Source organism: Pelodiscus sinensis, chromosome 29 (genome assembly GCF_052426305.1).
Source record: "Pelodiscus sinensis isolate ZL-2025 chromosome 29, ASM5242630v1, whole genome shotgun sequence".
Lineage (NCBI taxonomy): Eukaryota > Metazoa > Chordata > Testudines > Trionychidae > Pelodiscus > Pelodiscus sinensis.
Genome location: NC_143080.1, coordinates 4,015,315 through 4,038,271, shown reverse-complemented (window position 1 = coordinate 4,038,271; position 22,957 = coordinate 4,015,315). Strand labels below are relative to the sequence as shown.

Here is a 22,957-nt window from a genome sequence, read left to right as displayed (position 1 = left end):
AGTATATTGGATCATATAGACATGGACTTTTAGGAACAGGAGAATTTTTCACGTGCTTTTGTGTGTATTCTGGCCTCAGATGTGTATCCTCAAGGGGAAAGAAGGGCAATTGTCAGCGTCCTTTATTCTGTCTTGGGGAAGGGAAGGAGAGGGACATGGTACGACTTTAACAGATATCTAACAATTCTGTTACAGAATGTGTATTAGTGGCTTGGCCTTTCTTTAGAGGAAGAATTATAGTTTGTGGATCGTGAGCTTGCCTGGTGATTTAGTTGTGTCCCTGTAGATACAGATACTAGTGCTTCATGAACCCAGAGACAAGAAGAGAACTTCCTCTTTTCCATAGTCTTCCCTGAGAGCCGATACATTGACTGATGTCATACTATAAAATAGCACTTCATTTGAGGGAAGATATTTGTATGCTGAGGATTTATTAAAAGTTTTCAAACAAGGTATTCTGGAGCCAGAGCTGTGTGTAATAATGAAAACCACATTAGGACCAGAGCTGCAGGTGTGCGTGTGCCCTGTGCACAGGAGATTGAAATGTTCTGATTAGCAGAGTACATTGCCCTGTGTCACTCCATGGGTGAGAGGATGAAGTAGCCGCAAACCTCCCTCACTTTCCTCTGACTGCCTATGTTAGTAAGAGAGTCTGATTTGTTGTTTCTCTTTTCGAGCTTCAAATTCCTCTTCTAGACCAGTTTTGTAATAAGCAGTCCTTCTTCACCCTCCTTATTCTGGTGCAGATCGCTGTGTTCAGCAGTGTTTCCTTCACGCTGTGTGAAAATGGTACTGGCTTGCAGAAAACAGATGAATTATGGGATGTCAGGAGGGGCATGATGGGAGTTTGTTTGACCCCCCCAAGCCACTGAATTCCAGTCAGCATTTCACAGTGCGTGGAGAAAAGTCATCGAAGATGTAGAATCCAGTGGCAGCACATTGCACCATGGGATATACGCCCAGAATGTTGGGTGGTTATTAAAAGAAAAAAAAGCACGCAGAACTGTGGATGCACTGATTCACAAGGGAAGTAGCTGTAGCCAGCATAAATAAAGCTGTGTGGAAACCCTCCTTTGCTGTAGTGTTAGCAGGGGAAAACACACTGAAAACCCTTTCCCTTGCAGACAAGGCCTTACCCCCTTTGTTTAAAAAACACTCAGTGCTCTGCTGTTGGCTTCTTCTGATTCTGCCACATCCTTGCAACGCTCCCCTTCTCCGTCCTCTGGGAAAGAGCTACTTAACAGCTAGCACAGAGTTGTTGAGCACCAGAGGTCACAAGGTTAATGAAAACAACGGCTTGCAATCCTATTTCCTACAGCAAAGCTAAACAAAATGGCTAATGAGGGTGGCCTTCAGCACGCTGGCAAATGAGACCTCCAGCGAGGCCCAAGTCTGGGAATTACTTTTTGTTTTTATGAGACATGGACGTGATGAATAGCTTATTTCCTTTCGAGGAAGTCAGCAGACATGCTTCCACTGATGATGATGATGATGTCAAAGTTTTGATAATGCTCTTTGCTGTACCATATCATTCTACCTTGCCAGTCTCCACTTCTGAAAAATTGCAGCCCCCTGGCTTTGCTACTTACAGATTACTTTGAATACAAAGTATGCACATTAATGTTCATAAACTGTGTTGACCAGCTGGCGTGTTGGCAGAAGCAGCGGCCTTGATAACTCCTCCTAATCCTTCCATGGTGTAAAGTGGAATTTGTTAGCAGTACACGTTTGTTCATTATTTTAAGTGCCTTCCCCCCCAGCTTTACCGCTGCCTTTGTGGTATTTATTCTCTACAGCTATCCCAGACTGTGGATACATTACACAATTAATATAAAACCGTTTCAGTAACACATTAGCCCAGGGATCTCACCGGGCTTATAAATCATCCAAAGAAAAACAAAGTGCCAGCAATATTTTGTCAACTCCAAATGTCTCCCAAACCGTGCTGTGGCTCTTCTCGTCAGTTAGCTCATCAGTCTTCCCATCTGTTACCCAAGACTCTCTTGGGCAGGGGAGAACTGAGTTTTGCAGGATCTCCGTGAAGGTCACTATATCCAGGGTTCGGGCCCTCTGAGAGCAGTTCTGGACAGAACAGTCCATGGGGGCCCCCATGGAGAGACAAGCTGTGCCTGCGTGGACAAGGTCTGGCTGTGTCTGTGATGCTGGTACCCAGGGCAGTCTTGTACACACTTGCCTGGTAGGGTTGCCAACTGTCTAGTGGTGCAGAGACTCTTGCCCTACCTGCTGCGCCATGCTTCCATGAATCCCTTTTCTGAGGCCTCACCCCCTGTCGCTCCTTCCCTCCTCTCCCTCCTATGCCTACCTTCGCTCACTTTCCCTAGGCTGGCTCAAGGCTTTAGGGTGTAGGGTGCTCTCTGGCAGGGAGATTGGGTTGGGAGGGGGGTTGCTTGTGGGAAGAGGTGTGGGCTCTGGGAGGGAGGCTGGGTGCAGGCGCTGGCTGGGGCAGGAAGTTGGGGTGCAGGAGGCAGTCAGGGGATTGGCACTTACTGTGGGCAGCTCCCAGAAGTGACTGGCACATCCTCTAGCAGCAACTCCTAGGCCGGGGTGGGAGGGGTGGGGAACAAGGGGCCTCCACATGCTGCTGTCCACAGACATCACCCTTGCAGCTCTCATTGGCCGCTGTTGGCCATTGGGAGCTGCAGAGTTGGCGATTGGAGTGGAGTAGCTGCGGAAACCCTTGTCCCCTCTTTAGGGCCGCAGGGATGGTACCAGCTGCTTCTAGGAGTGGTGTGGAGCGAGGGCAGGCGAGAAGCCTGCCTTATGTTTGCTGCACTATCGCTGGTGGCAGAGGACCCATAGGCCTTTTAAAATCTCCTGGGCCTTGGACAGTTGTCCCCTTCCTTCCCCCTACTCCTTTCGCTGGGCCTTCCAGACTGTCAAACAATGGACGTAAGGGAAATCTAGAGCAATGGATACCCCCTCAAGAATGTCGTGCTACCAGCCCCCTCCTGTTTATGTTAAAGGACTGCTCATTTGAGAATCTCTGTGGTCCCAACTGTTGCAGTGTCTGTGCCTACCACCAGCAAGCAATAGGCAGAGATTTGTCAGGCATCTACTCTAAATAGGAGCCTGGTGGAGTTGTACTGTATCAGTCTTTGCCTTCTCTTCACTCCTGCTCCTTTTCAGCTTCCTCTTTAGCTGATTGGAGACAGGTCAGAAGTTGGTGAGGTTTGGAGGTGAAAAGGAGGATTCTGAAGTAAACTCAGAGGAGTGAAGGAGGGAAGTAGCTTGCTGGAGGGTTTCCAAATCCTTGTCCGAGTCTGACAATGCCCTCTGCTCCAGTGCCAAGTCCCTCCCGGTGCGAGTCTCTCAACAGTATAGCAATAGCTTCCAGCTGCATTGGGGTACATTCAGTCTTTAGGTGCCCCATCTAGTTGTGCCATACATGTCAGTGGATCCTCTAGACAACCTTAATTTCCTGGGTTAGCTTAATGTGCTGAAATACGTATGTTTATGAAGCTCCGAGTCTTCTTAATGCACTTTGAAACGGTTACATTTTCTAACCATATTCCTGCCTAGTAAAGCCTGCATCATAATCATAGTCATAGAACACTAGAACTGGAATCACAAGATTTAAAATATTCTTTAGATATTTCCACAATAAAACCAATCCCGTTTGGTAACAAGAAAAAATAGATGAATTGTGTGCAAAAATGTCTGCAATTTAATATTTCAGTTGACCTACAGATTCCTGTGCAGTAGAGAAAATCTGAGGGTGAATAGGGTTAAGTTAGTCAAAGATGTGTCTAATCTTGTATTAACTCTTACTCTAATAACAAAGACACCTTGAATGAAAGTAAACTGAACATACCTTGTAAATAGTTACCCGTTCAAGTAATGGAACAAAATAGCTTATCCCTTGAACACTTACAATGCAAGTATTAATAAGTTTCCTTTTTTCTAAAATCTCAAACTTTAAATATTAACACACAAATTTCATATATGCATGAGTATGTATTCTCTCTTTGCTCTTAACTAAATATTATTTTTGCAATAAACGATTGAACTTGTGATCAATTCAATTTCATTGTTGCTATCATAAGTATTTACTATTTTGATTTCCTTCCTAATTTTGCTGTTCATCTGACTTATTCTAGCTCCCAAACAATGTTGATAAACTGCTTATTTCCTCGAGAGTTTAAGTGGATTTGGAACTTTTTTTTGTATACTAGCAGAAATACCTGGCATTGCTCAGGTCCTTAACTGTATTAATGTTTGTTGTTTAAATGATTGAATAGGAAGGAGTTTGGGAGATGAAAGGATTCAGAGCAGGGAGTTGGGTGTGGGGAGGACTCAATGCAGGTGGTGGGGGTGCAGGAGTCAGGGCAAGGGACTGGGAGACTGGAGAGGAGGAGTGGAGTTTGCCAGGGCTGCCCATATCGGTGAGGGTGGCTCTGCTTCTGCAGCAGCTTCTCCCGGAGGGCCAGAGCTATGGGGGCTGACCAGGCTTTCAAATTGTCCAGGGGGGAGGCCAGGGTTTTACGGGCCCACCCTGTCCTCTAGCTGTCCCCCACCCTGCAACTGGTCCAGGGGGCTCTGAGGGCTGCCCCCTCCCTCCCATGCCCCCCTTCTTCTGCCCTGCAGTTGGTCCGGGAGGCAAAGCAGGGTCCCCCTGACAGCCAGCAGCTGGTCCGGGGTCGAGCTGTGGTTCCTGGTGTCTCCTCCAGAGCGGGGGCAGGCTGTGATTCCTGGCGTCCAGCCTCTCTGGTGGCGTGGAGCTATGTTGCCCAACTGTGGTCCGGCACTGTGTGAGGCATGGGGACACTTACTCAGTCTTGTGGTCAGCAAAGTGAAACGCTGTCCCCAGCTTGACAATCTCCTGCTGGTGCAGCTGCCCCCAGTGGTCACTCGGCAGTATCGCTGTCTCTCCAATCAGCCCCCTCCCTTTCCACATTATGGAAAACAATCCCATTCCAGGCACTTCCTGTTTTCCTGCCACACACTGGCAAACTCTGACCTTGTTTTAAGTCAAGATAAAAGAAAGCTGTATACGAAATGTAGTGATCCTAGCTCTTCATGGTTAGGAGGAGTTCTTAAACAAATGGACTCACAGACAGAACACACACACACACACACTGTAATATATAGATATAGGTATATAGATGCCTAAATGACTGAAGAGTAGAAAAGCTGAGCCAAATGAAAAATAAGAGCACAACAATCTGCTTGTAGGTTTCTGATAAATAGGGCAAGATGGACTGCTGTGCACCAAGCTGGTCTTAATCCTTAGGAGTGCCCTAATGCAAAGGGACAGCATTCCATGTAGCCTGCTCACTCCTTACACAATTTAGTTACACAGGTGCACTAATGAACTCATCGGACTTTATGCAAATTGCACTTGCCTTGCTGTTTCAAAGCAAGATACGCCTTCCATCGCATCCTTGGGCTTGAGCACAACAGGGCTTTTAGTCATTTCTTGTGTTAAGGGTGAAGGGATTTTTCACTAGTATACAAAATGTGTACAACTGTTCTCTTGTGTTGAACTGTAACAGTTTATCCTGCTATTTCCGTGGCTAATTGAACAATTCTGGCTGCTGAGATACAAGGTTAGCAGTAAGCATCTGTTTTGATATATAATTGTTTGTTTCGCTCTGTCAGCAAACACTAAAAGGTACAAGATTAAATATTTCATAGCAGTCCAGTATCTGGGCCACTCTTTCATTTATTAACTGCTTGGTCTGCACTTTTATTTATCGTCAAGCTTTCATCTGGATTGCAAAGTAGTTTTGTATCTTCAAGGGTTTTTTTAAGCTTTCTACATTCATTTTATTTTAGATGCAAACAACCAAAATACCTTTTTATAAAGAAAGTTTGTCTCTCTTTTTTTTACAGAATATTCTCTTTTCTGGATGTGGTCACTCTGTGTCGTTGTGCTCAGGTTTCCAGGGTAAGAATCGATATGTGTCACTTAAAATCTATCAGCACTTTTTCCTCTTATTCTGACTGATATTTCCAGATTGCCCTTTTTATCTCAGATTGGGAAGGACATACCAGAAAACTCTGGTCACAGAATGTCTCAGCTGTGTGTATATAGTCCTCTTTCTCTGTGATTAATCTAGTGATGCCAGGAGTTTCTGATATTTACTAGGGATATGGTAAAGTACACATTTAAACAGTTGCACACAAAGTCTCCCTGCATTCCTGATACAGAGGCAGCAGCATAGGATGGGGTGAGGAAGTGACAAGCGCTCCCCCCCCCCCATATAAACCAAAAAACCTGAATTTTAATATCCCCAATATTTACCACAGCCATGAAGGTGGTTTAATATCCAATATCCCTTTGGTGGCTGCTAAGGTCCCATTGAAGAAAAGTCAGTTAAAATCAATTTTAAAAAGTTTTCTAAACATTTTGGCTGGGTATAGAAAGGCTGCTCTCAATAGGAGCAAATGTATTCAATTCACGTTAGCTAATAATGTTTTTTAATGAATTGTGCTAACATCTGGGGGGTTTAATGCAGATGTACCATGTTCATTAATTAACTGGAACACCATGAAGAGAGCTCAGTGAACAGTTAATCTGTTCCAATAGCCAATGCAAATAGAGATGGAAGGAGAACTGAGTATTTCATTCAGTGTTTAACTGCTAAAGTAATTTGTAACTTGATGCAATTCTGCAAACATACTTCAGCTGGAGACTCCTGGAGGGAAGATGGGTGTGCAACTCCCACTAACCCAAATGCCAACTCAACCATAGCTACTAGACCTGTTTTATGGGCTCTTGACCAGAATTTCTGCTTTTTATCTTGCTATCATCTAACAAGACACATACCTTGTTCACAGAAAAATGACCATAATGAATCACATAAATTAGTCATGTTCTAAATGCTTATATAAAAATTCTTTTGTCCGTGGAGTCGCTAGTACATTGGAATTACCTTATTGGTCAATCCCAGTATCTGCTGACTCTTTAAGACAAAGCTGGATAGTTTTGGGTCCACTTGATGATACACTTTCCATGGATTTGCTGTTATTCTCAGTAGTCCTATATAATACAAAAGCTGTAGCATAAATGTTTTTACTTGCAATTGAACACACCACCCAACTCCCAAGCATGATGGTCATAGTCATGGGCCCTACTAGATTTGTAATGGAGGTTGGGTGCATGAGGGAACTCTTGGTAGCGGATTGGGGTGCAGGAGGCGGCGTGAGGCCTGGGAGGGAGTTTAAGTGAAGGACGGAGTTGAGACCTGAAGCAGGGGATTGGAGGTATAGATGGGGGGTGCAGGGTCTGGGAGGGGGTCTGGGTGCAGGAGAGGATTCTGACCTAGAGGAGAGGTGCAAGAGGGGGTGCAGAGGGTTTGGGTTGTGACCTGGGGCAGGAATTGGGGGGTGAGACAGTGGGGTGCCAGTTGCAGGCTCTTACCAGGAGGCGCTTACTGTAGAAGGCGCCTCCCTGCCTACTACCTAGAGGGACCCTTGGAGAAGCTCCCTGCTTGCTGCATCCCCATGCACTGCTCAAAGTGGCTGGCTCCTGGGGCCAGCACATGTGTTTGCCAGCTCGCCCCTTGGGGTCGGGGTTTTGAGGATAGGGATCTACCTGCTACAGTAAGCGCCTCCTGGTCAGAGCCTGTGCCTGGCACCCCACTTCCTCCCATGCCCCAACTCCCTGCCCCAGGTCACAACCCAACTCTCTGCATTCCCTCCTGCACATCTGCCCCAGGTGTCAACCTCCTCCTGCCTATACCAGAATCACAGCTCAGGCAGCTCCCATTGGCCAGTTTCTAGCCAATGGAAGCTGCAAGGATTGTGCTGGGGCAGGGGCAGCACACGGAGCTTCCTTCCCATTGGACGCATGGCACAGAGACGCACACTCTGGCTCCTGCAGCCAGCTGCTTTAAGCAGCGTGTCGGTGCATGGCAGCAGGGAGCCTGCCTGAGGATCCTGTGGAACGTTGGTGACCCAGAGTATCAGGGCAGGCTGGATCTGGCCCACGGGCTGTATTTTGCCTGCCCCTCATCTAACTCATATGTAAATGTATAGTACTCTCACTGGATCACAAAGTACGATGTGCATCATTTGATTGTGTGCCATGAACTAAGACCCCTGGAATATTTATTTCCACTTCCTATTTTCCCAAAGAAGGAAAAAAAGTAATGAAATGAAAAACTGGACGTGAAAGCAGTATCATGATTGAAATGTTAAATGCACAGGAATTAGAGAACTCTGTTGTGGTTCCATCAACTGCTGTAAACTCTGTTCTTTTGTGCATACAACAAGAAGTATTTCATCGTACTGCAATGCTAACTTCAGTGCATGGCTTACGTATTATAAATAGAATGATGGTAGAGTTGCTGATGTTATGAGAATATAGCCTTATATTTCCTGACTCTTGTGTGTTTAAAATGGCAATTATGACATTACTTTAATATACCATTTTGTGTTTAATAAACACAAGCTATAAACCTCCAATTACTTGGTCTCACTCATAGAGTAAGTAATACATATTTTTAAAAGCCTGTCAATTTCTTCTCTTAAAAAATCACTTTTTCAAGTGAGCAAAAATGGCACTACAGAAATATTTTGCCAAGTGCATTTTCTTAAGGAGGAGAAATTTTAACAATGGGTGGTTCTTTGTGGGATTCTGTGTATTCCCTCTGGAGCGATATGGCACCCCTGATACTGAGCGTGGAACTGCTTTGTAAAACCTTTTCCTCTGGGGAAACAGGAGAGCTCTCATGAAAATGATGGACTTGTCCTACTCTCCATAAGGGAGTGCATGTCCCAGCTGCCTCAGTTCCTCTGCAGCCCAGTGTAAACAGAACTCAGCTTTGTTTCCTTGGTTTGGCTTATTTTTCTTGTGGTTACGGTAGCCTAGGATAGTTTAGCTATCACACATCTAATCCTTGTCCTGGTTGGGCCCTCTTGGAACATGAACCCTCATAAGGGCTTCAAGAAATGCACCTCCTGCTTCGCAGTCATACTAGATTCCTGTGGTCAGTGCCTTCTCTGTCTGCGTGAGAATGTCTCAGTATCCCCGTGTGCAGTTTGCTGTGCCATTATTACTCCTGGCACTAGAAGAGAGAAACTTCAGGCTTTGGGCTCGTCTGACTTCTCCAGGCCTACACCGGATACTCTGGGCTCATTGTGGGTACTGGAACTCGTCTCCGTGCCAAAGTCCTCTGCACAGTCCCCACAGTTCATTTTGCTGCTCCAACTTTGGCACCACCTGTCCTATCCGCCTCAAAGGCTGCAACTCCTCAGCCTTGTGCTGGAATCCATTCCTAGCACCCACCAATGCCAGCAAAATCAAAACAGGCAACGAAGACCAAACCTGCAGTACATATTGAGGCCTCCATAGCCATGGTGATGACAGAGGAAGTGCTGGTCTTGGCATATCATGCTTATTCGGTACAGTTATCCTCCTCAGCCCCGATTCCTGACCAATCTCCGAGCAATCATGTGTCTCTCTTTCTCTGCATTGCAAGTCCATGCAGCATCTGTCAGGGTAAAAGCCAGGAGAAGAGGGAATGCACTCCTGTGTCAATCATGACAGGTATGACTGGAGGGAGGTAAGTGTGTGAAGGAGCAGGGGTGAATAGGAAGCTTCAGGGCTTCAGCTGGGGGCATGGTCACCCTTTTCCGCTCCCGTAACCTAAGCATGTGGAGAAATATTGATATCTAATGATGTTTTGGATTGGACTTACTAAGGAGAAATGTCCAAATCTCCCTGAAATCCCTTAATTATTTTTTTTTCCAAGTTAATTTTTAGTGTTGACTAGGAATGGTAGAGTTTAACCAATAAGCTGATGCTTATTGGTTACTATAACGATAAAACTCACCTGCTGGGACCCCACTGGAATCCAAGAGACTCCAGGAGCAGGGCCAGTGGTCAGGATCCTGCTGGTGGCTAGGAGCCCATGGCGGCAGGGCGAGCAGCCAGGAGCCTGCAGTGGTAGGGCTGGCTGTGGCGATTTGATTATTCCATGAGCTCCAGATTGTACCCACTTGGATGCTTAATTGTACTCAAACCCATTCTCTCCCATAGAATCTGCTTAGTCCCAGCCATCCTCACATTTATTAATTTACTAGAAGATATATCTGGTGTTGCTTGGGTCCTTAATTGGGATCTAAGCAACTAGTTGACTATCCGATAAGCAAAAGCTTATCGGATAGTCGTCTGGGCCCTTGACTAGTCGCTCCCCCCCTCACAGCAAGAGGGGGAGCAGGAGCCAGTGCTGGTGGGGAGCAACCTTCCTTGGAAGCAATAGATCGGGAGTCTAACGAAGCAGCAATTTCAGAACTCTCAGTAAACAGAGCTTTGATTCCTCTCCTCTTGGAAGGAACAGCTGCAGCTAAGAGTTGAGTCTTCCATCACCTCAGGTAGAGGAATGTGAGATTTGTTTCCTGACCACAGAGTGAACAAGACTTACCATCTATCTCATAACGTGGACAGTAAGGTTGTGTTGCATGGGAAAAAATGCTAACTCTATGAGATTCCTTATGTTCACCTCGGGGTTCCAGAACAGAACTCCTCCTATTTCAGGGGAGTGCGAGTGCTACACCTCTTTCTGGGTCACAGTCATACACCTGTCCCTTTATACATAGCTTTGACTGGAGTAAAAGAACACCTCTTTCAGTAAAAATGTACATTATGAATTGGCCAAGCTATGGCAGCAAGTGTTCCATTAAACGCCTTGCTGTCGTGACCACTGTCCATGAATGCTTGGGTATCTGTGTATAGACAACAGTCTAAGATGTCTGTGATTTTCCTTTCTTTCAAACCACTAGAATGTCTGTCTCTGGACCTCCTTTACCTGCCTCCCTGAATGTACTGTGTGACTGCATATTCAGAGAACGTGTTATCGTCTGGGGCCACAGCTTATCTACATGTTTCCCAATCCCTTGGAGAAAAGGAACCAACAATAGGAGCCAGTCTGCTTAGGTCCAAAGGTTGCTCATCTGTTGCACTGTGTCACAATTATGACTTCACAGGGCTTTGACTTCCTGGAATTGTCACACCTCATCCTGAACAAAGGGAGTGGCTGTTGAATGCCCTCACTCTGTCTTCGAAGCATCATGCTGCATTACTTCCACTGGAGCTATACGTGTGCTGAGCAAAAATGTCCCTTCCTTTAGGTTTGTTGTGGGAGAGCAAGACTAGTTGCTTCTCTTGCCCTCACATCCAGAGCTGAGATCTCCTTTCCTGGTATATCTACAACTCAGCAGCCCCCTTCTAGGGTCATTCTGCATGCAGAACTCCCGCAGTTGGGATATGTAGAAGCCACTGGAAGAAGAAATGAAGGTTCCTTACTTAGATCTTTCACATCAGACTCTGCATATTCACACTTCCTGCCGACCTTTGAGTCTTAGATTAGGAGTCCTGAATTAGTGGAATGAACAGCCAGGCATGGGTGGGTTGGGCCCTTTCAAACCCATGGAAACCTTGGGGGGAGGGAGTAGCCCTATTGGACACTGCTTTCCAAAAGGTTCTGGAAGTTTGCAGCGCTGGAGCCTTGATGTCACAAATGTGAATGTGCAGAAGCTCATTTTTAAATACTATGGTTACAAGTAAGTAACTGACCTGACTGAAAATCATGTGTGCTCTGAAAATTGTTTTCATTCCTAAAGTAGGATTTCTGGTATAAAAATAAACCATAACATGAAAAAAATTAGGCTTCTGATTTTAAAATTTACAGAGGTAAGGAAATGCAAAGTTAAGGGCCCTGTCTTGACCTGCCTCTTTGTTATTGGGTTATTGTAGCATGTATGATGTGTAACCTCTGTTCTTGAGCCTATTTACTACCTCTGTTTACGTTCTTCAGTCGGAAAGCTCCTGTCTAAAGCGCAAAATAAAAAAATCCAGGCTGAGTGGTCCATAAATGGAAATGTCATTTGTGTGCAGATAGTATCGATGAGACGTTGGGACTTGTGTGCATAAGTGTTCCGTGGTATAAGGAGAATTAAGAGCACAGTATGTAGTTGTGGTAGGTCTTGTCTGATCTGATGTTGTTGACCTTAGAGTTTTTCATCAGTTGCAGTAATTATTTTGTTCTTGTTCACTTGACACAATGTTGTTTCTGAAAGGAAAAAATTGTAACTAGATTCCCACCAGCCTTTTTTCATATTAATCATGCACTGACATTTTTTTCCCCAATAAAGGCATGGAATGTCCTGGCCCTGGATGGCAGTAACTGGCAGCGAATTGACCTGTTTGATTTCCAGAGGGATATTGAGGTATAATTAAGTGACATACAAACCCATTTTCTTGTTTAAAATGTAATTACAGTGTGGAATAGATTAATACTCCCAGCATAACCCTTTCCACTTTCCCTGGAGATAGAAATCATTCATTGCAGGCCTTCTTAGCTTCAGGGAACCTTTACAGGCTTGGCAATTCATTCAGCTTTGGAAAACGGACAGAGTAACCGTACCAAGACTGTTGTTTGTGTGTGCACGTGTATGCTTATTTTAAAGAAGCTGGTTTTTGTTTACTGAGAGAGTGGAAATAACTGGAGTAAATATGTTCTTTTAGTGAAAGAGATTGCTGGTAAGTATTGGTCTAGATTTTTCTATCCCACTCAACATAATCCAGTATGTCTTTTGACTAGTATACTTGGATTTAAGCCATTAAGACATTGATCTGCTCTCTCGTAGCCAGTAGTGTTGGTTTTCCTTTGTTGGAAATGGAAGCATCAACCAGGAAGATGACAGAGATTTCCAGTTTGAGTTCATTCTAAAAGATGTACGTCTGGCTAAATCTGTTCCAAGGGAGGCATGGAGCCCATGTAGGAAATGAGAACTTTGTAACTCATGTTGTCTTACTGTTCTGAAAACTGAAGTCCCTATAGTCTTCCTGGCTGCATTTAAAAATAACTCTTCCCCCCACAAAACTTTAAACCCCTTATCAGAGTGTTACATGCTCATTTAAAAAAGAAGCAGCGTTTTTGGAGATGGGGTGAAGAGAGCAGCAATGTAGCCCAGCACACACTGAAAATCGTCAGCCTGAGATGGGCTTGTTTGAGGTCCTGGTGGAAGTTGCAAGTTACACAGCCTTTGTGGAAAGAAGGGTTAAGTGCTCTCTCTGCCAGACATGTCTAAGCATCTCATATAGACGCAGAGGAGCTGGCCTTTTCTGGTCTCCTCTGCTCCTATGGTAGTAGTGGCAGCAGCCAGGAGCCCTGGGCCCCAGGAGAAGTTGCCCCTCCCCTATGTCCGTAGGCCTGAGACTGTGTAAAAAGGAGAGAGTAAAGTTGTGAATTTAAACTAGACTTTTCCCTGCTTGAGCAGTTTTGCACGGCTTTACAGGCTCCTCTTCTCTCTCTGATCCCTGTGTGCTAAATATATATTTGTCCATTAGCACTGACTTTTATTTTAATAAGAAATGATGCAAAACGTTGCCATCCCTTAACCTAAAAGGACATTCTCAAGCTGCCTAAGTCCTAAATGCTATATGCTTTGGGGGGAAGAAACTCCTAACAGCTGCAAGGTTTCCTTAAAATGTATTTGAATCCTTGGTAATCCCAAACCTATTCATAGCCATGATGAGGCCCCAGAGGGCCTACACTAACATATGCATGGTTTAAATTCTTTAACCTCCTTCTTCTGAAATGCAGCATGGGATTTATCTTCCTTTGCCCCTGTTAGCCATTGCAACCCTTTGGCAACACATCCTAGCTGCAGTTGGCATTCCAAGAGTGGTTTTATTTCAGAGAGTAGGTTTTAAGGAAGGTAAATGTTAGGGGCCTCATCAGGTTGGTAGCCCTTTTAGATCATACTATACTTTGCAGCTACTCTAATGCTCAAATGTATTTTGGTTTGGGAGGGAGGGATTAAAAATGTCTTAATACAAAACTGTTTGTAGGTAACACTTAAAAATGATTGATGTTTCCATTCTCCAATGAGTAGAAGAGGAGAATAAAATGTTACTGGACTCTAAAACTAATGTGTGCTGATAGAGTTGTATTATTTTTCTGTCCTCTCCTTGGTCATCATCCAAAAGGGTCCTTGTGGAAAATTCACACTTGTCCTGGGAGGTACTCTTATGTAAAATAGGACAATAAACTGCATTTTCTATGTGTCTTTGAGAGGAAAAATGAAATGCTTTCTCTGTGAGAAGAGAACTCCTCTGTACTATTAATCTCCACTCTATCTCCCAAAACAAAAATCTGTACATCACATGTGACATCCTCGTCGGATGTGTTGTTTCTGTGATCAGTTGTGTTTCTTCAGTAATAATGCTTCAGCCGTTTCTTGAAAAGCCTTTTACACTGCCCAATTGCTCTGACTGTTGAGGATTTTTCTGCTGTTTAGTCTCAGCTTTCTTCCTTCAGTTTTGGGTAATTGTTTTTGTCCATCTTTAGAAGTTGAATCAGTCACCTTCAGTTTTATATTGGTGCCTTGATGGTAATTGTGTTTGCTCAGTGCCCTTAATTTACAAAGTTTTACATTTAACTTAAAACAAGAGAATGTGAAAGTGATCAGAGGAAATCTTTTTCTGTCTTTTCACAGGGTCGAGTAGTGGAGAATATTTCTAAAAGATGTGGGGGTTTCTTGCGAAAGCTAAGCCTGCGTGGTTGTCTAGGAGTGGGAGACAATGCATTAAGGTAGTGGTATGGCTTCTGCCCGCTCTTAACTATGAAGCAAAGAATGGTTCTTCCTCATCCACAGAAGGGTGGAATGTTGAATCCACTCATGAACGTGCTCAAGTGAAACCAATAACAATATGCAGCCAGAATATTTGCTTAAGCAAATGATGAATGATATGCATAGCATTTTTGTGTGTCCAAAATGAGCCTTTCTCTCTAGCCCTTCTTAAAAAATAGCAGTATAGAGTCGACCTCATGGTATTGCAATATTGGAGGAATTGGCACTGAAAACTTGAACCTCTCTCCCTTGGGCCTGGGCTGAGAGAACTTCAAAGACAAGATACGCATAACAGCTCACTCACTAGTGCACTGCACTGCCTTTAAGTCCAGCATTCAGTAGTCTATCTGAATGCACCCATGTAAAAAGCTGGCGGGAAGAATCAGCATTTTGCCCAAGATAAGCAGTGCCTGTTATTTTTATTTCTGTAGAATTGAGGCTAACGCATCTGTTTCAAAAACATAGTTGTGTTTTCTCTTTTTTTCCATGAAGGACATTTGCACAGAACTGCAGAAATATTGAAGTACTGAACCTAAATGGTTGCACCAAGATCACAGATACGTAAGTAACGTGTGTTTATTAGGAGGAATGTTGGAATGTCAACCCTGGTCATTATTAATGTACATGAACTCTGTCTCAACTTAATGGAAGATAGTGGTTGCAGATTTCTCTTCTGGGGTATGTCTACACTACAGAGTTTTGTCAGAAAAACGGCTGTTTTTCTGACACAACTTGAGGAATGTCCACACTGCAAATGCGTTCTTTCGCAAGTAAATCAAAAAACAGAGGGGTTTTTACAGTATTGGTAATCCTCATTCTACGAGAAGGAATGCCTTTTTGTGAAAGAGCTCTGCTTACATGCGAAATAGTGTCCAGGCAGTCTGGACGCTCTCTTTCGGAAAAGTGCATCACTTTTTCTATGCACTTTTGTAGTGTGGACGCTCTCTTTTGCAAGAAGTTTTTTGGGAAGATCTCTTCCGAAAAAAGCTGTTTGCGCAAGAAGCCGGCAGTCTAGACATAGCCTCATTGTCCCACCTCATTATCTTAGTATCATTTGTTTTCTAAATGTGGTATGAGTAAGTTATCTGCTTCCAGATGGAATGACTTGTTATGGTCTGATAAAAATGTGAAGACATCAGGAAACCTCTTCTGTTAAGCGGCTCACTCGTTATTTCATATCAGGTTGTTGGCAGTAAAGGGAAAAGATAGCGGGGGAAATCATTCTTTTTAGGCATGAATGACTTGTGTTTTCAGATGCAGCAAAGGCTGCTATCATGTCCCCCTCAGAACAGTAAGACTCACTCTGTAATGGAACAAAATAAGAATGTTCTCCTTGTTCTTCCAGGCCAGAATTTGTGGAGACTGCAAATTCTCTGCACATTGAACAGCTCCAGTTGTTGAGTTTATGGTGCTTGTGCTCACAGGCCATCTCTTGTATATTTCAAGCAGTTCTGATTCCCCTTAGAGGGATTCTGTCTGTGACATTCCAATGTCTATAGTTTTTTTCCCCTTTTTCATTCTGGGTGGGGGTATGGCTTCACTCCGAAGCATTGCAATTTTAGTCTCATTTCTGTGATGAAAAAAGGGGGTCTTTGAGGAACCTGAGTATGAAGTGACTACCTGTCTTGGTGGAAGGGAGGTGTCTCTTTTTGAAGCCATTGCTGAGAAGGGATAGCTCCAGGAGTGGGGGGGAGTTCCCCACATATAGTTATCTACAATAGCCCTGACCAGGAAGTTGTTAGGGGGTGTATATCTTTGTACAGGAGCCTTCCTAAAAGAGCTGGCAAGAATCAACCTGCCTGTACATAGACTCTGACTTTCTTTAATAAATGCGATGAGTATGTGTCGTATGATTTGGTGAATCTGTTATTATCCAAGGGCCTCAAATGTCATCAGTAAAATTGTGAGAGAGTTGTGGTGGTGATTCACGTCAAGACATCCTTCTACACTGCCGAGCACAGACTGCTAAGAGTTGGGGGAGTTCTTGTGCTTTTCCATTCATTACACATAGTTTTGAGGTTTTTCCCAGGGACAGCTGGTAGTTATGCTTTAGATTGATACATACCTATTTCAAAACAAGCTAGGTGCAAAGTTTTACATAGTTTCTCTGTCACTTTACTGTCTTCCTGCTCAAATGCTCTTTGTAACTCCTTATAGTACCATCAGTTACTAAATTGTAAGATCCCTCTGTTTCTTAGAGTAGCTGTGCATGAGGGGCGGAGATAGGGCAGAACCATGTTATGTGTGTGCTCTTGCTACACTGATGACCTATAGATTCTGTATCCAAAAGTGTAGCTCAGTCTCAAAATGAAAGCGTGATCTTGTTGCGGGGTCTGTTCACCCTCACCTTCTGAGAGTGGGGCAGTATTGCAGTAGCCTCTGTGGTTGCATCAGTGAGGTCATGCGCAGCAACCCAATCACCGGAGTCTGAATACATCAGCCCCTAGTCTCAGGGCAGTACTGTCCACTGGCCAGAGTCAGTAGGTATCAGCCCCTAACCTTGGGGCAGTGTGGCCCAGTGGCTGAGTGGCCTACCACTGGGTCGGCAGGAAATCCCTTCAAAACACACTGACTCAGGTGGGTAGGAGCTACCATTCATACACCCTTTCTGGGTCACTTCCTACCAGGCCTTTTGCTGGTGGGGTGTCTCCAGGGTCTGGGAGCTCGTCTGGTGTCAGCTGGGCTCTCACTTGGTGTCAGCAGGGGTCAAAGTACCTGTCTGGGTATCAGACTCTCCAGCTCCTGTGGTCCAGGCTCCCAGCTGATCCACATCCTTCCTCCTCAGCAGTCAGCCCAGAGCGAGCTGGTCTACCACCTTTTCTATGATGGTAGTTGGCGCATGCCCGGCAGTGTTGGGTGGGTAGAGATTCCACAACTAAGAGCTCTGGATTAACCCCTTCTGCCCCAGTGTGAGGTCTGTTCAGCCTGTCACAGACAGTCGAAAATAGCCTTCCTCAGAATAGTGGTGAAATTCACTAAATTAACTTGCATCCTTGGACAAAAAGGATCTGTCAGCTGAAGGAACCATTAAAAAGAGACTTTATGTATTTTTCTGGTGCAAATAGCAACTATTATTAAAAAATAGCTTCACTTCACAGTGATTAATTTTTGACGTGATTAATTTCTATGCATCAGTGTTACAACAGTTTTTAAAAACAATTCATGGGGTGAGATGATGCAGGCTAGTCACCAGTCACATTGCATGTAGCCTGCCCTGGAGTTAACACATTCTGCAAAGATGCTTAGGAACTCCTTCTGTTTCCAATGCTCACTCGTGTCTGTTCCACATTAGGTTTAGATGCACCCGTGCCAGAAGGTTTTCCCTCGGCGGTATCCACTGGGGAGTGTCTCTGGTGCCCTCAAGGATAGCACCTGCACGGCGCAGTGGAAGAAACTTAGCTGGGACTTCCTGATCTCAGTTCCTTCTTGTTCCCAGTCCTGGTGCACCGAACACTCGCTGCTCTTACTAGTGTTGCTTTAGGCTTCCGCCATACGAAGCAGAGTTCTTGTAAAGTTAGTGTAGATATTAGCAAAACAGTGAGCTACCCCTTAGCAGCAGTGAGCTTTGTTAGTTCCATCTGCTACGCATCTGGGGGACAGGTATGCCCCAGGCTTTAAGCCCTGCGATCGCAATAAATGTCCTAGGCCTGTCTGCAATCCCCGTAATAGCTGTCTGAGGTGTCTCAGTGAAGGGCTCATCTGTAAGTCCTTTACGCCTAAGACCGGGAGTGCGCACGAGATCAGACTTGCCGTGCTCCTGATGGCGCTGGCATCCACTCTGGCCCTGGAGCAGAGGTCCGAGTTGGCACCCAGCATCGCGGCATCAATGCCTAGTGCCCTGCATACGCTGTCAACAAGCTAGCACCGGTCCATGGTCCTGGCCCAGAAGGCCGGTAGCGGATGATCTCCTGCTCCCCACCAGGGAAAGGACACGGCTGGGGGCGAGCTAAGATCCACATAGGGCAGCTCATCTCCCCATTTGGCTCACGTCAGGCGGTGCAGCCCATCCCGTTCCTGGCATAGAAGCCTGGACATAGTGGGCCTCCTCACCGTCCGGTGTCGTCAGTGCCTGAAGCTCTCCAGGCTGTGCAGGAAATGCAGGTTCTGCCGGCCCTGCCCAAACTGACCCTAGCAGTGCCTGGACCTTGGACTAAGCCCACCCCGGGACCTTTTCGTCCTCCCTCAGACCAGTGTCACTATCGTCCATTGCAGGGCACGTCCCATCAGCATTCACTTCCTAGTAGCCAGCACATCTTGGGGCTTGGGAGGCAGTTTCTGCGGAGCTCTCTTCAATCATTGGATGCTTGGCACCGTCAGCAGGATTTGAGGTGGCCCTCACTGGTTACTTGGCACTGAAGCGTGTAGAACATCAGGACCGACCCATCACATTGCCAGGTCACCATTACAGAGCCCGGAAGCATTCGGAAGACAGGAACTGTGCGCCCCCGTCCCCATCAGTTCCGGAGACGGATATCACTGTGTTTGGGGGATTCCCCCAGCGACTGGCCCTCAATACATCTACATCCCTTTCTTCATCCTGGTACCAGTCTTGAAGTAAGAGGCATGGATCACCGGTCTTCTGAGCACAACTGGTCACCGTGGTCCCACAAAGGCACACGTCCAGCTCGGACCAACCCTCCTACAGACACCCGCACAGAAACCACCAGACGTGGAGCCACAGCTCCAGTAGATCCTTGTCACTGGCTACCAACCACTCAGGATATGGCTCCATGATGGAGCAGGACTCCGTATAGGTGGGGCAGCCTCCTTGACCTTTGGTGCTGTCCAGATCACCAGCACTGAAACTTGCCCACTGGCTGGCTCCGTGGTATCCTGGGACCCCGTGGAGGTTCACCCAGCCCTCCCAACCTGCCTGCTCAGTGTCAGGAGCCATGTCGACTCAGTCCTCTTCGAGGCTTGAGGCCTCAGGGAGACAAGACCCACATGTCCATGTGGACAAAGGGGGTCAACTTGCTGGACCACCAATGGGCACCGTGGAACCCACGGTGCCAGCCTCCTCCTAGTCATTGCTGGGGTTCCTCATCCTGTTCCTCAGGATGATGCTAAGGCGGGTCATGTCCAACATCGGCTGGCAGACAGAGGAGATGGAGGAGTAGGTAGAATCCCTATTCAATGTCCTCTCCTCCCCAGCCTCTGCTAGGGTAGCCTTTCCCTCCATGAAGGAATGCCAAAAATAACCAGTGCCTTGTGGCAAGACCCTTCTCTCTGCCCCGGTATTATTTGATGCCAAGGGCAGTCTGTGTCCTATTTTGGACTTAACAATTACTTAAAGAAACTGAAGTTTCTCATAATCTCCCTGGCCTCCATGATCCCCTCACTGGATCCAGGAGATTGGTATGCTGCCTTCGACCTGAAAGAGACACATTTTCATGTAGGTACAGGATGCTTTCTTCATTTCATGGTGGGTTTGGCCCACTGCCAGCTTGGTCCTGCCGTAAGGGCAGGGGACTGGACTTAATGACCTCTTAAGGTCCCTTCCGGTTCTATGATTCACCGCTGCCACTGATCATCCGAATCCATTCGATTAGAGCGCAGGCATCTTCTCTAGCCATTTCAAGACATCTGTAGAGCCACGAGATGGTCTTCGGTCCATATGTTCACAGTAAGCACTCAGAAAAGAAAAGATACAGCTACCTGTTCTGTAGCTGGTATTCTTCACCATGCGTTGCTCGTATCTATTTCACAACCTGCCCTCCTTTCCCACTGCCAGAGTTTCCAGCTAAAAGGAACCGAGGGTGGCAGGAGCTGGTGGTACCTCTTACATTGCGCCATCCAGTGCCACTCCAGAGGGTGGTAGAGCAGCTCCCTTATGGATACTGCTGAGGGAAAATCTTCTGGCACTGGTGCATGTGACAAGCACACATGCCTAATGTGGAATGTCAACATGTCCCCAAGAAGCTGGGTTTCTCAGCTGGTCTCCAGGTGAGCCTTACTTGTAAGATTTTTTTAAGGGGTTATTGCTGGCTATCACTCACGGTATTTTTCAGGCACTTGTGGGCTTTCTGCACTGTCATTTGTTTAAGGCTACACCATGTTCTGAACAATCATTTTGTAGGTTTTAGGATTGGTCCTGTCTTGGGCCGGGGGCTGGACTTGATGATCTCTTCCAGCTCTATGATTCTATGACAAAGGAAGCAGCTGGTTTCTCCAGTGCGTGGTGGCCTGCGGTTGGCACTCGCTACACAAAACCTTATTTTGTTGCTATTCCTTCAGAAATGAATCCTTAGGCAAGTGACACTCAGCCTTTAGGGTACAGGGGTTTTGAAGTCACAGCTAAACAGCAAGCCCTTTGGACGTGCTCCATCTACTCTAGACTGCCGCCAGCACACACTACTTATTTCTAGTTTGCAGTATGCGCACTTGGGCATGTGAGGCTTGGTACTTTGTTCATCTATAGGTGTTTCTCAGTACTGTCAGAAAAATCTTGGGAAGCAAGCTGGGAAAATAAGGTAGAGGATGCAGACCAAAGAGTCATTTTGTCCACTTGGATAGCATAGGTTAGAAATATCCTAGGGTACGTCTACACTGCACGGCTATTTCAGGATACCAGCAGTATCCCGAAATAGCTACCCTGCGTCTACACAAGCTGCCCGTTATTTCAAAATATTTTTGAAATAATGGGCATGCTATTTCACCATCCTGGTAACCCTTGTCCCACAAAGGATAAGGGATGTCTCGAAATAACACGTTATTTGGAAATTCAGTCAGATTTGCGTAGCACAAATTGAGTATCTTATTTCAAGTTTAGGGTGCTGTGTAGATGCACCTGTATAGAATGGTCTTCAGCATTGGATTCTGAGTAAAAGGCTGCATGATTCAAAATGTGAAAAAGAGCTCTTTCATCTTCACACACCTATAGGCTGCTTACTAAGAGCATTTTCTCTGTCCTCTTCACCCCCAACCCACCTCCAATACCTGCCCCATCTTGTATTCTCCATCCTTGTATGTTTTTAAGTGGGGGCTTATGTGAATATACTTGTGCACGTAGTGTGTGATGGGCTAATATCCATGACCGTATCTGTGTCTGTCTTGGATAGCTAACCGTATTGCCTGAAATATTTTTTCTATATATTCTTTTTCAGGACATGCACCAGCCTTAGTAAGTTCTGCTCTAAACTCAGGCACCTTGATTTGGCTTCCTGCACTTCCATAACCAACCTGTCTCTAAAAGCACTGAGGTAGGACCTGGCATCACAGAGACCCTGTGCACCAATTTCATTCTCAATAGCTTTCTCTTTTATGTTCACTGTTCTCTGAACTTCCCAGGCCGAGTTGGAAATGAGTGGGTAGGTTACTATGATTGCAATCCAACCCTAATACAGTAAAAGCTCTGTTGTCTGGCCTGTTGGGGGGAATGTGGGGATATTCTGGGTAACGTGAGCGTTATACTTTACCAATGGAATGCCAGTTATTCAAAGAGTTAGATTGCAATAACAAGAATCAAGTATAAAATAGTGCCCAGGCACCCTCTGATCCAGCAGTAGTGCGGCACTTCAGTGTGGTTGGTTTCTTGAAGCACTTAGGTATATGCAAGTAAGGTTTGCTATACCGTAGGTTATCTTATGTCACTACATATCACTATGGGCAGTGCAAGGCGTACACCCAGATCACTAAAAATACACTTAATACTAAAATAATACTGAGCATACTGTAATCTTTCTTTGATGATTCAGAAGGCACGTTAGGATCTTACAGTGCCTCAAGGCCATGATTATCTGCCTCAATTATCAGTAGATATAGAAGGTATAGGAGATTGGGTTGAATTCTCAGTGACCCTGTGACCCATTCTGGAAGTTACTTTATGACTAAATTCCTGATTTCAGCTTGCTTATCTTCTGCCTCCTCTGCGATAAAGGAGCGTGTAGAATACGCAACTTCCTGATGTGCTGGGCAATATACTAGTCGCTAGATTACTCAGTTGAAGATTTGTATTGGGTGACATCAAAAATGCTGGTGAATTGAGCTTTCTGGTGAATTGAACGCTGGATAACAGCACTTTACTGTGTATGAATACTGAGCTCTTCTGGGTAATGTCTCCTGGTCTGCAAAGAGACAGAAATGGAAGGTGTCTTGTCCACATGATGTTTAGCCGCAGTAAAAATAATTGGATTGCAAACTGATGGTTGATTTTTATTTAAGTGACTGGCAGAGTTTTCAGTTCACATGCCTTGTAAATACCTTTTTGTTAATGTTTGACTTGTGAATGACATAACTCCTACTGCATAGCTAACAAGTGTCCCGCAGTTGCAAAATAAAGGCAAGTACATGATTACTTGTCTTAAACTGATTAGGTGACATGGTGACTACTTAACCCTACTAAATGTAATTGCCA

At 45.4% G+C, this 22,957-nt stretch overlaps 1 protein-coding gene across 3 annotated transcripts in view; it reads left to right on the top strand.

Annotated features, from left to right (window-relative positions):
- FBXL20 (F-box and leucine rich repeat protein 20) overlaps nt 1-22,957 on the top strand; it is an 84,040-nt gene that overhangs the window by 40,655 nt on the left and 20,428 nt on the right. For all 3 annotated transcript variants that reach the window (XM_075911392.2, XM_075911393.2, XM_006126214.5), the window contains 5 exons: nt 5,854-5,908; nt 12,121-12,195; nt 14,470-14,564; nt 15,097-15,165; nt 21,708-21,803. In XM_075911392.2, the coding sequence (XP_075767507.1) occupies nt 5,854-5,908; nt 12,121-12,195; nt 14,470-14,564; nt 15,097-15,165; nt 21,708-21,803 (390 nt within the window). The remainder of the gene's footprint in view (nt 1-5,853; nt 5,909-12,120; nt 12,196-14,469; nt 14,565-15,096; nt 15,166-21,707; nt 21,804-22,957) is intronic.